Raw genomic sequence first — 14464 nt, forward strand, 5'->3', positions numbered from 1 at the left:
TGGCAGCTCCTTGTTCCCACTGGTCAGGAAGCCCACATTAAACCTTAGTAGTTTGGAGTTGAGAGCCTTGCTGTGAGAATTCTCCTTTAGTTGTCTCCAATGTGGATCAGGATTTGTTTCTTTTATAATCTTTTCATTTCCTTAGTTTCCACTTTGTAGCTTATATTCAACTACTGGAATTTGCTATATATTCCAGAAGTGGGTATGCACAGGTACATAGGTACCAATTATTTGTGTACATATTGTGGTTATGCATCCAGTTACTTGCTGCTCCTAGAGAAGGAAAAGCTGAGGATTTGCTCCTTCATACACATGTGTAATCAAAGGTGGGAAGCATTCCTGAGCAGCTGGGTGAAATCACTTGTCTGGAGTTGTTGGAGAGTTAAACATGGATGCTTGTTTTGTTCTCCATAATTAAGGTGGGTGATTTTCAAGTGTCTGAGGATGCACTGACACATGGTTCACAAGAAGTTAAGGGGAGCAACAGCAAAACAGCAAGTGTGTTGCAAGGCAGAAGCTGAATTATTTTTTCACTGCAGAGTCCATCGGAGGTAGTGGAGGGAGGGATTTCTTTTGTCAGCTTCCTGGCAGAGGACAATTTGTCATTTTCTTGCAGAGACCACATTATTAAGTTAGTTAAGAAATGCTGCGTGGGATCCAGAGGTTATGAAAAAGATGAGCTGTGCTGTACCAAGAGCCAGCTGCGTTAGATGAAACAATTTTCCCTCCGAGTAAGATGGTGATGAGGCTGTCTCATCATCATCATCTTTTCCTGAAAGCACAGGCCAATGTACAGATGTTGGCTATATGCAACTCTTGCTCATGTTCATGAGGGTTTTCTAAGGTTGCTTATAGGATGAAGCAGCCAATGTTGTTTGGGTGGAAGAAGCTACTGAGGTGGGATATTCCTGGTGCATTTCTACCAATTTGCTCTTTGTTCTTGGGCATACTATGTTAGTGCTGTGCCTTGTCTTTCCTCCTCTGAAAATGTGTGTCCTGGGGAGGCAGTGGGGTGGCAGTGCAGTGCCCACCCTGCTCACCAGGCAAGTTCATGACTGCATGGTCAGGGCAGCACAAGGAGTCCTTCCTTTGCTTACCAGTGAGTCCAGCCCAGTGGAAACAGTCACTTATAAGTCATGGGGCTGTGATGAATCGCAAATTGTGTTCCTCAAAAATTTGAGACACTTCAGTCCAAGGTGTTTTGTACATGCATTATGTTTATTACCCTGCAAGTCTGACTGATTTTTTTTTTTCTTTTCTTTTTCTGTTGTGGATGGGTGAATGGCAGGGAACACTGGAATCAGTTGAATGGACTTGAAGTTTAGTTAGTATTCCAGAAGGCAGTCCTGCTCCTCAGACAGCAGAGTTGCAGTGACTGGGAGGAATAATAATATGTTCAAACTGAAATAAATCCAGTAGTTATTTAGCCAGTACCTGCAGCAAATTTGGCGTGTTAAAGACCTCTCAGTGCCAGCTGATGAAATAATTTCCAGCCACTTTTCTTCCAGCACATTGATAACTGCTCCTCCTTCATCTGTTTGGCATGATGGTTGTCGTGGAACTACTAAAAACAATAAAACATGTTCTCACAAAGTGTTTTAAGTTTACAAACTAAAAAGCAGTAAAATGGATGACAGGGATCTAAGATGCCCTGAAGTCTTAATTTTCAGTTTCACAAAGGTAGAAATTATTTTTCGGCTGTAACAAGAGGCACAGAGTTGGAGCTGGGCTCTAGTTTGTGAGGTTTGGCCTGGAACTCCTGTGGTTTATTTTTAAGATCACTGTACAGGCTGTGCAAGCACAAGCAGAGGATAGGGAGGGGAAGTCTGATCATCATTAATACACACAGACACATGGAAAGGATGTGATCTGATTGAAAATTGTGTTTTTTCTCTGAAAGTGTTACATCTACTGTATGTTACAACAATTAACTTTTAGCATTACCGAAACGGAGAGGACTTACCAATTAAAAATTCTTTTTCTCACTCTCCGTCTGTCCATTTCTTGGCTTTATCTGTTTATTTGTCTTTTTTTCTTGGTTTTGCCATGGCTTCTTCTTCTTCCTCCTTAAAACCTCCTCCTCTGTGAAGTCAGATAGTGAGTAGTCACGTCGCTGTCAACACGACGGTTGCCACATCGGAAGCGTGCGTGTGTATGCACGCACACACGGACGGACCCCCACACGGAAAAGCCTCCTGAGATAAGTGGCTGTAGCACATCTGTGGATCAGCCTGCAAATGAGCAGTGCTTCAGATGGCAACCAGCCACGCTGAAGCAGCAACCCCCGTCACCATAGGGAGACTCTTCAAAGTGCACAAAGTTAAGTGCATGCATTAACGTGTGGCTGTGGCTCAGTCATTTTTCTTCCTGATTAAAGCCTCTGTATAAGCATACGTAGAGAACATAACTCACCCCTTTCTGAAAGAGACCTAAAAAAACCCCCAAAGACAACATATGCTCTTATTGAGCCCTAATGCAAGCTGTAATTAAACAGAAATCCAAAATAGGATCTTTGCTTGGCAAAAAAGAACCTAATTCTTGCCATAAAACCTGGCAATACCATTAAGTTCAGATCAGTTGAAGTGAATGTACGTGAAGAAACAGTGGTGCCCTTAGGGACTCTGCAAACCTGAATATTAGAAAATTCCCATCTGGTGATCAGCTTAGGAACCAAAGGAAGTGTAGAAATTTGCTGGCAAACTCTTCAAAACTGTTCTGCGTATTGAAAAGACATTAGAGGGGAGGCTGTATTTTGCCTGATATTGTTTCTGTTACATCTGTTGAGAAGGCTTGGTACCACCGAGTTCAGCATCAAGACCATAATGAATTTAAGCAGGAAGGAGGTTTCACCTCAGATGAGGTTGTATCTGAGACAGAGGTTTGCGCCTGCCTCAGTTCTGAGATTTAATTTGTTGAGCTGACTGTCCTGAGGACAAATCTGCTAAAACATACCAAGGGCTTCCTGTGTTGGGCTGGAGTCCTGTGTTGGCTTGGCCCTGATCTCACCACACAGGTGCAGGCATCAGGGCCACACTGGGCGTGTTCAAGCTGATGCAGGCGTTTTCTACAGTAGCAACTGTTTTCTTGATGTGCTGAAAAATGCAGCCTGTCATTTCAGCACCCGTCTTCCTCAAGGGTTTGGCAGGAATCACAAGGTGCTTGAGCAAGTCGGTTAGTTGAGGGCAGAGTTTTACTGGCCTCATCACCACAGCCAAACTTTCCAAAGGTAGTGATCCCCTAACTGAGTGAGGCTTATTTGAGAGACTACAGAGTCTACAGAGAAGTTACCCTTAACTCCAGTGAGCTTTGGAGCAGCCCAACCTTTTTGCCATTGTTTCAAGGTGTTGCACAGCACCTTTGAGCCAGTTGGCATCATCTGCCTTTCCACCAAGTCTTGCAGTGCATTGCTGCAGCCAGCTTCATCTCATCAGACTTCAGTTCAGGTTTGCAGTTCAGCAGAAAGGATCATACCTGTCATTTCTCCCAGTTTCTTTCCGTTGATGCTGCAGCAGACCCCTAGGTTGCCAACCTTCAGAGAACAAGTGTAAGGTCTCTTCTTTTTTCCTGTATGGGAGTGATTGTAATTTGAGAGAGATGATCCTATTCACTGTCTTTAAGAAGGCAGGAAAGATTCTTGAAGAAGAAATAAAAAGGCATGTTTTACACAACAAAAAGTCAGCATAAATTGACATATTTTCCAGAAAACCTCACAGTGCTAAAATTGATGAGTCTGTAGCATTGCAAGCCGTTGTATCTTCCATTTTGTTTCGAGGAGACCCTGTTAGCCATGCAAGGGACAGGAGAGCATCTGAAGGAATCTTACAGTAGTAGGCAGCAGAGAATTTAGAAGGTGACGGCAGCTACCAAATTCAGCAATATGTGAGGAATCTGTTTAAGTGTATTTCCAGTGCCTTGGCATGTCCTTACAAGTTCTTGAAAATAGTGAAATTTAAGCACAGAATCAGATACTTCTGCTGAATTGGAGCTGACGGCTCCAAATACACAGGCAGCATCTGTCTGTCTTGACTCCTGTACTGTACACTTACATCAGGGAGTCTCTGCAAAGATGTAATTGAAAGATTGCTCCAGGAGTTCATGGTTGCCTTTGCATGTCTATAAGAAAACTGCGTGGCATATGCTGTGGTAGTTTGCATCTCAGTCAGAATTTTTAAGAAGTTGCAAATGGTAATAAATATTTTCCCTAGTGGAATAGGAATTTAGATTTTGTTGTTTTGTTTTGGTGAGAGGAATTTGGTGAGAGGAATTTACCTCTTTGCTAAGGGTAAGAGTTTTGTTCCTCACACTTTATAGTCAGAGCAGGTATCCTGTCTTTTACACTAAGTTGCCCCCTGGTTTTCTACATAGGTAGAGCATGTCTCACAAACAGCCAGGAGTCAGGTAGGTCCAGGCTCAGTTCTAGCCTGTGAGTAGTCTCACTCATTCTTTACTCAGCTACAGCATAAATAATAGCAGCAGAATGTGCCTATAATATTCTGATGGTGCCTTTAATGAAATAGTTACTGGGTGTGATATGAAAAAGCAATGTGAAACTGGCTACAGCCTGAGTTACTGCTTTGCAAACTTCTTACTATGTATTTCCATATAAATACATGTCAACAGATTACATTTTTATGGAGTTTCAAGTGAATTCCAAGTGAAGCCCTGGACAATGGGTGCTTTGGCAGGTCTCTGTTTGATCTAAGAGTCTTTCCATATAAATATGCAATGTTTTTCAAAGTGAAGAGGTTTTGGACCCCCAAGAATGTAGAATTTACTGCCTACCTCTGTGCCAAGGGCTGACCCAAACACCGCAGAATTTGAATTCTCTCCGTAAAATTGACTCCACTAGTTCTGCACATTATTCTCCCTGTCTCCCATTTAGCATGTTAGTCTGCTGACAGTAGAGTACACAGCACTTAGCAGCTGGTTTGTGGAACCATCAGTCAGGAAATTATATGATAAATAGGAGGTAGCCAGGTTTAGTGGCACTTTATTCTGCTTCAGCAGTTTTAGCCTGACTTTGGAAAAGTCATCATGTGGTTTTTCTTAAGGGTTGCAACAGGAGATGGCTACAGTGTAGTAACTTATTACACATACACTTGAGTTACGATGTTCAGCAGCTGTATTGCTCATGTGTAAATAATAAACTGTGAGATGGATAATTATGTTGGGTTTTGATATGCAGTTCTGCTCTGGTCGGTGCAGGGCTGACGGAGACAGCTCCCTGTGCCGTGATGGAGTACGGCTGTTTCCCAGATGGAATCTGCAAACAAGATCCAACCAAGATACACAAAGGACCTTAATGTGAGAGGACTCAAAAAGGTCCTTGAAGATTTATATCCCATGTGTTAAATACAACTTGTTGGTGCTCTGCAGTGCATAGGCCCCACAAAGGGGATACCCTTTTTTGGCTCATTTAATACTCATTTTCCATTTCCCAGATGGGGAAGATAGGTGATCGCATTGAGGAGGGTTAAATGGTGATTTGCTGCATGAATATCGGGACTGCTTTTAATGGGTAGGAGCTCAGGCTGGGCGAGGGTGGCACAGTGAGGAGGTTCTGTGTCCTGAGTGGGGTTGCTTGCCTTGGCCAGGTGGAGCCCGTCCTGTCTGTGGTCTCACCCGTGCTTCACAGACTCACCCTTCAGAGATGCAGAGGGCAGAGGATGCCTGTGCATCTGCGAGGGCATGAGTGACTTCCTTCTTTGCTGAAAAAATGGTGGCAGAGTTTTTATGGTTAAATGCCAAACATCTGCTTTAAAATCTCCTCCCTTTGGCTTATGCTGCTGTAGTCAAATACCAACGAAGTAGGGAACAGGGCAGGCAGGGAGATGTGCTAAAATACACTGCTCATGTCCCTTTTCCCCTTCTCCACCTTGGCAGCTGGTGAGGAATGTGTTTCGGGAGGTGGCAGCCAGCATCTTCCGCTCAGATGATGACAGTGTGTTCACAGGGATACTTGGTCATCTGTGGTTTTTTTATTTTACTCCTGCTGAAGCCCAGGAGTGCTTGGCGTGAGGAGTGAAGCTTGCAACAGATTGCATGCCAAGGTCCAGTTGGTGCAGCAGAACCAGAATTAAAACTACCGCCAGTTTGACCTCCCAGATCACAGTAGTAAGCCACAATTATTTTTCATTTATGGTGCCTAAGCCCTGAGTCAGTGAACAGCAGAAATGTGCTGTGGCTGATCACATGCTGGTGATGTTTCGCAAAATCAAGCCATGAAATTGGACAGGCTGCGTCAGATGTTTCCAGATTTTCCTGAAATACTAGGAATATTTCCTCAGAGTTTACGCGATTTCCCCTTTGTTCCCTCCACTTACTCCCTCAGGGCCATGAGATTTGTTCTTCTAGTTCTTTCTCTCACTTCAAAACATGATAATAAACCACCCCAACTTTTGACAAACACCAGCGTGAAAAATCTTTTTTTTTTTTTTTTTTTTTTTTTTAAACCATCTCCAGTTGGCATGAGGGAACTGCTTTCACAGATAATATAATCTAAGAGGAGGGTTACATTTTGCTGAATAAGAAAGGCAGGAATTACAAAGAGAAGATACCTTCAAGAGTCAGCAGGCAAAACTGGAATAGTCTTAGTTTTACTTCCAGTGCATAATAAAAGTTTTCTTTCTGTCTAGAAGCATTTTAGTAAATCCGTGTTTGGATTCTAATCTCAGGTTTTGGTGTCAGATAAACACATGACTTCATCCAAAGTGGCAATTGGATAATAATTGTGCAGGATGGGTTGTTTCGTGCTGCTGGAGATGCTCAGCATCTCGTTTGGATTTTGAACGTTTGGGAGTCAAGCGGCAAGCAGTGCGGTTGGCAATAACCTCCTCTAAGCACACAAATCGCACCAGTGTGCTGGTGTAGAGACCTGTGGTCTGTGTGCATTGTGTCCCCCAAAGCTGGGAGGCAATCCTGCTGCAGAAGCGGAGGGGAGCTGCAAGGTGGGCTTGTGCTTGGCCGCTCAGGGCAGAGCCCCTGGGGGCAGTGGGGGTGCATTCCCTCTTTTGTTGGTCTCATTGCCAAGGCTCTCCAGAAACAGTGGGGAAAAGGAGCCCTGGCAGCTGCAGAAACCCCCATCTTGTGAAACACTTGGAGGAGATGGAGCAGGGGAGCTTGCTGCAGCCGTGGGTCCCCAGGGTCTCCAGCCGTGGGGAACAGAGAAAGCACCCTTCCTTTTTAAGAGTGGTGTATGAAATGAGTCCCCCTGTCCTCAGGCACATTCCTCCGGATGAGGCCATTGGTGTGATGCAGTTAGTTAAGCATCTCCAGTACAGCCTTTTCCAGTTGCATTTCCCTTTTAACTCTGTCTGATTTACTCCAGATAGTAATTTCTCCAGCACGCCTCTTCAGTTTTGCTTTCCATTGTAGGATTGTGTGTGTGTCTCTGAGGATATCCTTTTTTTATTGTATTGTATTCTCTGCCTAGGCTTTTTGTCCTGGGATGATGTTTTTTTTTTCTTGTTTTAATAAAAAATAAATAAATCAGGAATGCTTATGAAAGTCTTGATGGTCCTTTTGATCTGACACTTCACATATGTGCACATAATTACTTATTAAAGACTTCTTTACGTCCCTTTCCATTTAAGCTAAAAAAAGAGAATATTAAAATTAGTAAATAGATATTCATGCAAACACTGTGGGCCAAACTCTCCTCTGACAGACCTGACTGACTGCCACAAGGAAGGAGAATGTGACCCATAAGTTGTAGTGCTGTTGACACCTGCTTTTCAGTATCTGTTCCGTCTTTGTGAATGTTGTTTTTAAAGAGTCGCTGGAAATACTCAGATCTGGGAACCTTGCTTATTTTTTCAGATCCGCCTCACCTTTTTCCAGCATTCCACCCTCCTGTACCAATTGATGCGAGACATCATGAGGGACGCTACCATTATGAACCATCTCCCATTCCTCCTCTGCATGTGTGAGTATTCACTATTTCCCCTCCCTTCAGCTGCCTTGAAGAACGAGCAAATATATGAACCTTTGTAGTGCTTAAAGCCATGCACCTGGAGCGCTTTGCCAGCCTTGCCAGAGAGCAAGATTTACTTTTGGAAAGCGTTGATGTTATCTGCTTGTGAAGCAAAACCCAGGCTGGTGCCTGAGGAATTCCTGTTAAAATAGGTGGCTGGCAAGTGTTACCTATATGTTCTGCTGACATCTATTCTGTGTGCTGTTGTTCTATAAATACTAAATTAAAAAGTGCTGAACCCTGTGAAATACAGCCAGACAAAACATGTATTTTGTCTGTATTAGGCTTGGGATTCTTCATAGATAAAATTTCCTCTCATGCCAAATATTTTTTTTTTTCAGTGACTGCTATGAAGCATAATGAAATTTTTGGTAAATTTTCATAGACCCTGTTGTGTGCATGCACAGGCAATCGGTTGATTGATGGGAATGTCACCCAAACAAAATGGCAAATGTGATAGAGCACATGGTTTACACAAAGATAAAAGAAATGAATACCAGTGATAACATGCATTAGAAAAGGGTGGTAGTGGTGAAATCCTGTAGAAATAAATATTATCTTATTTTATATGGGGAGACTGATATCAGCATTGTAGAATAAAATAGTTGTTGTGTCCAGAAATCTGCTATATACCATTAAAAATGAAATCGAAAAGCGGGGCTTGGTATAAAAGGCTTGATATATACATTTAATCATGTCTACTAATCACCTCTCATACTGAGAAAATACAGGAAGAAAAGCACAAGTAATACTTTGAAGAATAATGCTAGTTGTTTAGATGGCAGATTGCTTTGCTATGGCTATTAGTTACAGCTGTGTAATTACATATATGCAGAAGAAAAATGAAGTTGTTTTAAAACAAGTCCTCCTCTGTGAGCAGAATTAATTGATATTAACAATCCTAACTACATGCCCAAGTACACATGCAATATTTTACTAACAGGTTTTTTGGGTCAGTCTTCTATTACTGAATTGTAATTTCAGAGCAGATTTGCCTGGAGGTAAGTAATAAATCTGTGTTGCAGTCTTCTTGGGCATTAGAGGGAAAGTGGGTATTTATAGGAGAGAGTACAGAAACTTGTGATTTATTCCTCAGAGTTCCTCTGATGCATCACTATTTACACCACAGTCAACCACATCATAAAATATACTCCAAATGCACGCTTAAATTTGCTGCTGAAAAACGTTGTAAGCTGAAGGTGGCAGGCTCAGTCATTACACGGTTATCCTAGATTTTGGAGGGGAGTGAATTTTCTGCCTGGGTGTTTTGGGGAGCTGAGGGGATGATCCTGCTCCTTCTGAAGCTAGTGGGGAATTTGCCTTTGTCTTTTGTGCGTGGCAGATGGGGTAGGGAACCCCAGGACGTGTGTTAACCTGTATCAGCAGAGGACTGACATCCAAAACCTGGTTACCTGTGACCTTTCGTGGAGGCTTCTGGAGCTGGTGCTGTGTGGGACCTCCCCTGGCTGCGCTTGCTGTGCTGGGCCGTCTCCAGAGCCTGGGCCCTGTGAACCCATCCCATGCCGTGACACCCGCACCCACAGGCAGGGCGTTTGGGTGGGTAAACCACCATTCTCCGCTTCCAGTGGCAGCGGGAAATCGGGACTAGGAGCCTACACTGCTAAAAGTGAGGGGGTTTCTGTAAGAGCCCGCAAAGATGCTGAAGATGTCAGCTTCATGCCTCGTTTCAGTGTTCAGCAGTAGTTCCCTCCGATGCCAAAATCAACGTCCCTTCTGCGGAAAGGTGCCGCGCGCTGCGTGCCGGGCACCCCACTCCCTGCCGAACGCCACGGTGCGGCGGTGATTCAGCCAGGCCCTGCAGAGGCTTCTTAGAGACGAGGAGATCTTAGCGTCATGTGATATGACTGCAGGCAGCTGCTTTAAAAAAACACTCTGATACCAGCCAAGGTTTAGACTCAAAATTTCGTTGATACTGGCCATTTATTTTTCCATTAACTTCTGTTGATTCTTCCGCTCATTTGGTTTGTGTCACCATTGGAATGATGAGCTGTAGCGGACCCTTGGAGCCATTGTGGTCAGTGTGATTAAATGTAAATATGCAATTAAGCAACTTTAAAAAAAATACCTGTCAGACTCCCAAGGTTTGTCATGCGTTTGCAGTTTTCAGGAGTAGGTTTTAATGTATGAGGTAGACACACAGCAGTTTTCTTGCAAGTTTTACAGAGACTGGGGTATCATTTAGGAGTGTTAGATTTGGGATTATTTGGAGCCATTAGTTGAACTGCTGTCCTAACACCCATTAAAAAAAAACGAAAAAAACAAAAAAAACAAAACAGAAGAAAGAACTGGGTCAGAGAAATTTTTTGAGAGATGTGAGAAAATGGCAAGAACACCAGTCAGGATACAGATATTTACCCACAACTTCATCAATGACTTCATTGTATGAGTGGTTTTCTCCTCAGCTTCTTAATACTCTCAAATGTGTGTGTGTGTGTAATATAAATTAAAAAAGGGCAAAAAAAATGGCATCATTCCAGTTATCGAAGCTCTTAGAAATGTGTTCCAGAACCTTAGTGGAATTAGTTTAGGTGTAATACAAGTGCAAGAAAAAAATGTGGAGAGGGCCTTGTCCGCATGATACCTACCATGTATGCACGTAATTTTGAACAATGGCCAAGTGAAAAAGAAGAAAGAAAGAAGGAATTTTTAAGGTGTTACAGCACTCTTATGTACTTGCAGCTTTAAAGATGTATATGTATTTATATACACATATATAAACATAAATAAATCTATATATGAATATACATAATTGTTGTAGTTTAATTGCTGATGGGCAGAACTGTTGTATCCCAAATTTCAGCCTGGAGCTAAATTTTATAATTTGAGTTATAAACCCCTAAAATAAGGGTTTATGTTTATGATGGAATTGCTGACAGATGCTTATGTATGGTAGGACTAGCAGGCATTGCTGTAATTATGCTATCGTATCCTATCATTAAAGATTTCAATTGAAAGAGGTTTATAAATTGCTCTTCCTCTTAGATAAACCACCCTACATTAAGGCATCAACGATATGGTGCAGAATTAAATTAAAATCTCATAAAATGAAATATGTTCTGTATTAGCTGTTTGACACTTAATTTGCCTCTGAATGAGTAGAGGAAATCACAAATTAACCTGCCTTTGTTTTTCCAGCCATGGCTTATTAGGTGTTAGAACAACTGCAATTACAGCCCAATAATAACCCCCAACCCTTATGAATATGTACTGAAATGTGTCACTTTGTGTTACCAAAACCTGTTTGTTAGGACTGTGTAGTTATTCTGGAATTTCTACAGTACATCTTTGGTTTATACTTTAGTATAAACTTAAGTTCTTAAGTTGTTCTTTAGCCCTAACACATGAACAGTGTAATTGGAGGTGGAGCTTGGAGCTTGTGTTTTCCTTTTTTTTTTTTTTTTTGTTAGTGTTTTTTCAAAATTGAGGCATGAATCTTAGTTTAAAAAAATATTCCAGTAAACTGTAATTCAGTTTTGCCACTTTCATTGAACTACCAAGTTAAATGACTTGTTAAACGTCATGTGATTTAAACATACCAAAAGAAGCATGGCTTTAATAATCTCACTTCTTGCTTTGTTTTTCTTTGTTGTTGTTTTCGTCTAGCTCTTTCTTAATTTCCAAAATTGATTGCTAAATAAGGTACTAAAGGAGAAACTGAAGCCAAAATGTTTTGGTCGATGACATTTGCTAGGCCATTCAATAGAGTGTGATGCCTTCTCCAGTTGGTTTGCAATGATTCAAAAACATGCTGTTCATGAGGGTATTTATTTGAACATAAAGTAATACATTGAGCATGCTATTTTTTTACTCCTCAAGAACCAAACCATAAATTTACTGTTGGCTAACTCTTCTGGTTGCCTGATGACTTTGTTGACATTGGCTTTGTTGGAATGAGAGCTGTTAGCAGTGAGCAGGGGAAGAATAAGGGCATCTTGACTATTTTTATGACAGTGCAAGCATAAATAACTTTATACTCCCACAACTTCTAAAATCAGACTTAGCCAGGATGAGAGTTTTTATTTATTAATTTAAGGAAAAAAAAAAAGTTCAAGGCAGAGGCAAACTTCTGCTGACCAACTTAACTGCAGCGATTTAGGAAGCTACCGTTCTTCATCCTTCCTTCCTTCCTTCCTTCCTTCCTTCCTTCCTTCCTTCCTTCCTTCCTTCCTTCCTTCCTTCCTTCCTTCCTTCCTTCCTTCCTTCCTTCCTTCCTTCCTTCCTTCCTTCCTTCCTTCCTTCCTTCCTTCCTTCCTTCCTTCCTTCCTTCCTTCCTTCCTTCCTTCCTTCCTTCCTTCCTTCCTTCCTTCCTTCCTTCCTTCCTTCCTTCCTTCCTTCCTTCCTTCCTTCCTTCCTTCCTTCCTTCCTTCCTTCCTTCCTTCCTTCCTTCCTTCCTTCCTTCCTTCCTTCCTTCCTTCCTTCCTTCCTTCCTTCCTTCCTTCCTTCCTTCCTTCCTTCCTTCCTTCCTTCCTTCCTTCCTTCCTTCCTTCCTTCCTTCCTTCCTTCCTTCCTTCCTTCCTTCCTTCCTTCCTTCCTTCCTTCCTTCCTTCCTTCCTTCCTTCCTTCCTTCCTTCCTTCCTTCCTTCCTTCCTTCCTTCCTTCCTTCCTTCCTTCCTTCCTTCCTTCCTTCCTTCCTTCCTTCCTTCCTTCCTTCCTTCCTTCCTTCCTTCCTTCCTTCCTTCCTTCCTTCCTTCCTTCCTTCCTTCCTTCCTTCCTTCCTTCCTTCCTTCCTTCCTTCCTTCCTTCCTTCCTTCCTTCCTTCCTTCCTTCCTTCCTTCCTTCCTTCCTTCCTTCCTTCCTTCCTTCCTTCCTTCCTTCCTTCCTTCCTTCCTTCCTTCCTTCCTTCCTTCCTTCCTTCCTTCCTTCCTTCCTTCCTTCCTTCCTTCCTTCCTTCCTTCCTTCCTTCCTTCCTTCCTTCCTTCCTTCCTTCCTTCCTTCCTTCCTTCCTTCCTTCCTTCCTTCCTTCCTTCCTTCCTTCCTTCCTTCCTTCCTTCCTTCCTTCCTTCCTTCCTTCCTTCCTTCCTTCCTTCCTTCCTTCCTTCCTTCCTTCCTTCCTTCCTTCCTTCCTTCCTTCCTTCCTTCCTTCCTTCCTTCCTTCCTTCCCTCCTTCCCCGTTAACAAGTTGCATTAATAGGCTGTTCCCAATCTGCTTTATTGCAAAGTTGGTTGGACAGCCTTTAAGGTGACCTAACCCAGTATTTCCAGGTGCTATTAATGTGGCTGTGAAGGAAGCAGGCTTCTGCAGAGGTGCGGCAGGGGGCAACTGCCAGGTGGCAATATCAGGAATGGCTCCAGGATGGTGGCCTGTCTACATCTCAGAGGAGTTAACACACATGTTGTAGGAGTCCAGTAGAAAGTTAAAGTTTCAGGGCTGAATGTACTACAGGATACACCATGCGTGTTTCAAAACATTCATCCATTTAGTCTCCGTCTCTCTTTCTGTTCCCATCACATTTTAGCCCTGGACTGTGAGTAAGGGAGCATGAGCCGATAAATCTAAGGGAAGGGGCGTTGATAGTTGCCCGTATGCTTAAGGCCAGGAGAGGCTGCCCTTGCAAGGAGGAAGCTGCGGGGTAAAGCTGCTGTCTTGTAGCTTCCTAGGATCAACAATACTCCAAACTCCTTTTTTACTACCTGACTGAGGCTAGCGGCATCCAAGTTTGGCAGACTTATGCCCTGAAATGATGCACGTGCAGATAATTGTGCATGTGCCTTACATAAATGCCTTGAACAGATATTTTGAACTGTGAGAATGCACCCATACTAAAGCAAAGCATGTGTTTTCCTTGCAGTCAGCTTCAAGTTGATAAAAAGAAAGTCTGATTCTTAGATATGTTATTTCATATCTGATTTATACAGACATCAGTTACACAAGGGTGAAAAGGAAAGTCAGGCCCAGATGCTCAGCTTTCATCAGCCTCTGATTTTGGACCGTGCAGTATAATGGGGATGTCCACATACGAGAACATTAAAGCATTGGCTCTGCAAAATATCCATGATTGTGAGAGAAACTGCTTGCCATACGTTTGCTAGGGTGTTTAGGTTTTCCCCACCCCATCACTGACATTTTGATTTTTCCTTTGCACTTTCATTCCTAAGTTTTTATTTCTTTTAAAAATCTTTGTGTTTAAACCTCTTAAATCTTTTACCTGCTGCTTTACCTCAGTGTACCTCTAAGCTGGAGACTTGGCAAGGAGTCTATCAGCTTGTCAGAGCATTCATTGATCCTTTCACAGTGGGAAGGAGAGCTCCACCCAGTGTGAAAAACATCACTCGTTGAATTGGCTTTAATTACTTTAAGACTTGGAAGGGGTTTTATGGTTTAGCCAGGAGCCATCAAAGAAGAAAAACTAGGAAACGCAGGGGACATGAAAAGATGACACTAGTTACAGCTTTCCACAATCATCCATGAAAGTATTTTCTGTAAGCAAGGAGAAATCTTGTATTAAATGGGAAGCACCTCAAGAAACCTGT

At 42.6% G+C, this 14464-nt stretch overlaps 1 protein-coding gene across 2 annotated transcripts in view; it reads left to right on the top strand.

Annotated features, from left to right (window-relative positions):
* GLI3 (GLI family zinc finger 3) overlaps window positions 1-14464 on the top strand; it is a 213599-nt gene that overhangs the window by 106973 nt on the left and 92162 nt on the right. For both annotated transcript variants that reach the window (XM_074900904.1, XM_074900905.1), the window contains exon 4: window positions 7819-7924. In XM_074900904.1, coding sequence (XP_074757005.1) covers window positions 7819-7924 — 106 coding nt within the window. The remainder of the gene's footprint in view (window positions 1-7818; window positions 7925-14464) is intronic.

The sequence above is a fragment of the Athene noctua genome, chromosome 2 (assembly GCF_965140245.1).
Source record: "Athene noctua chromosome 2, bAthNoc1.hap1.1, whole genome shotgun sequence".
In the NCBI taxonomy this organism is placed as follows: Eukaryota; Metazoa; Chordata; class Aves; order Strigiformes; family Strigidae; genus Athene; species Athene noctua.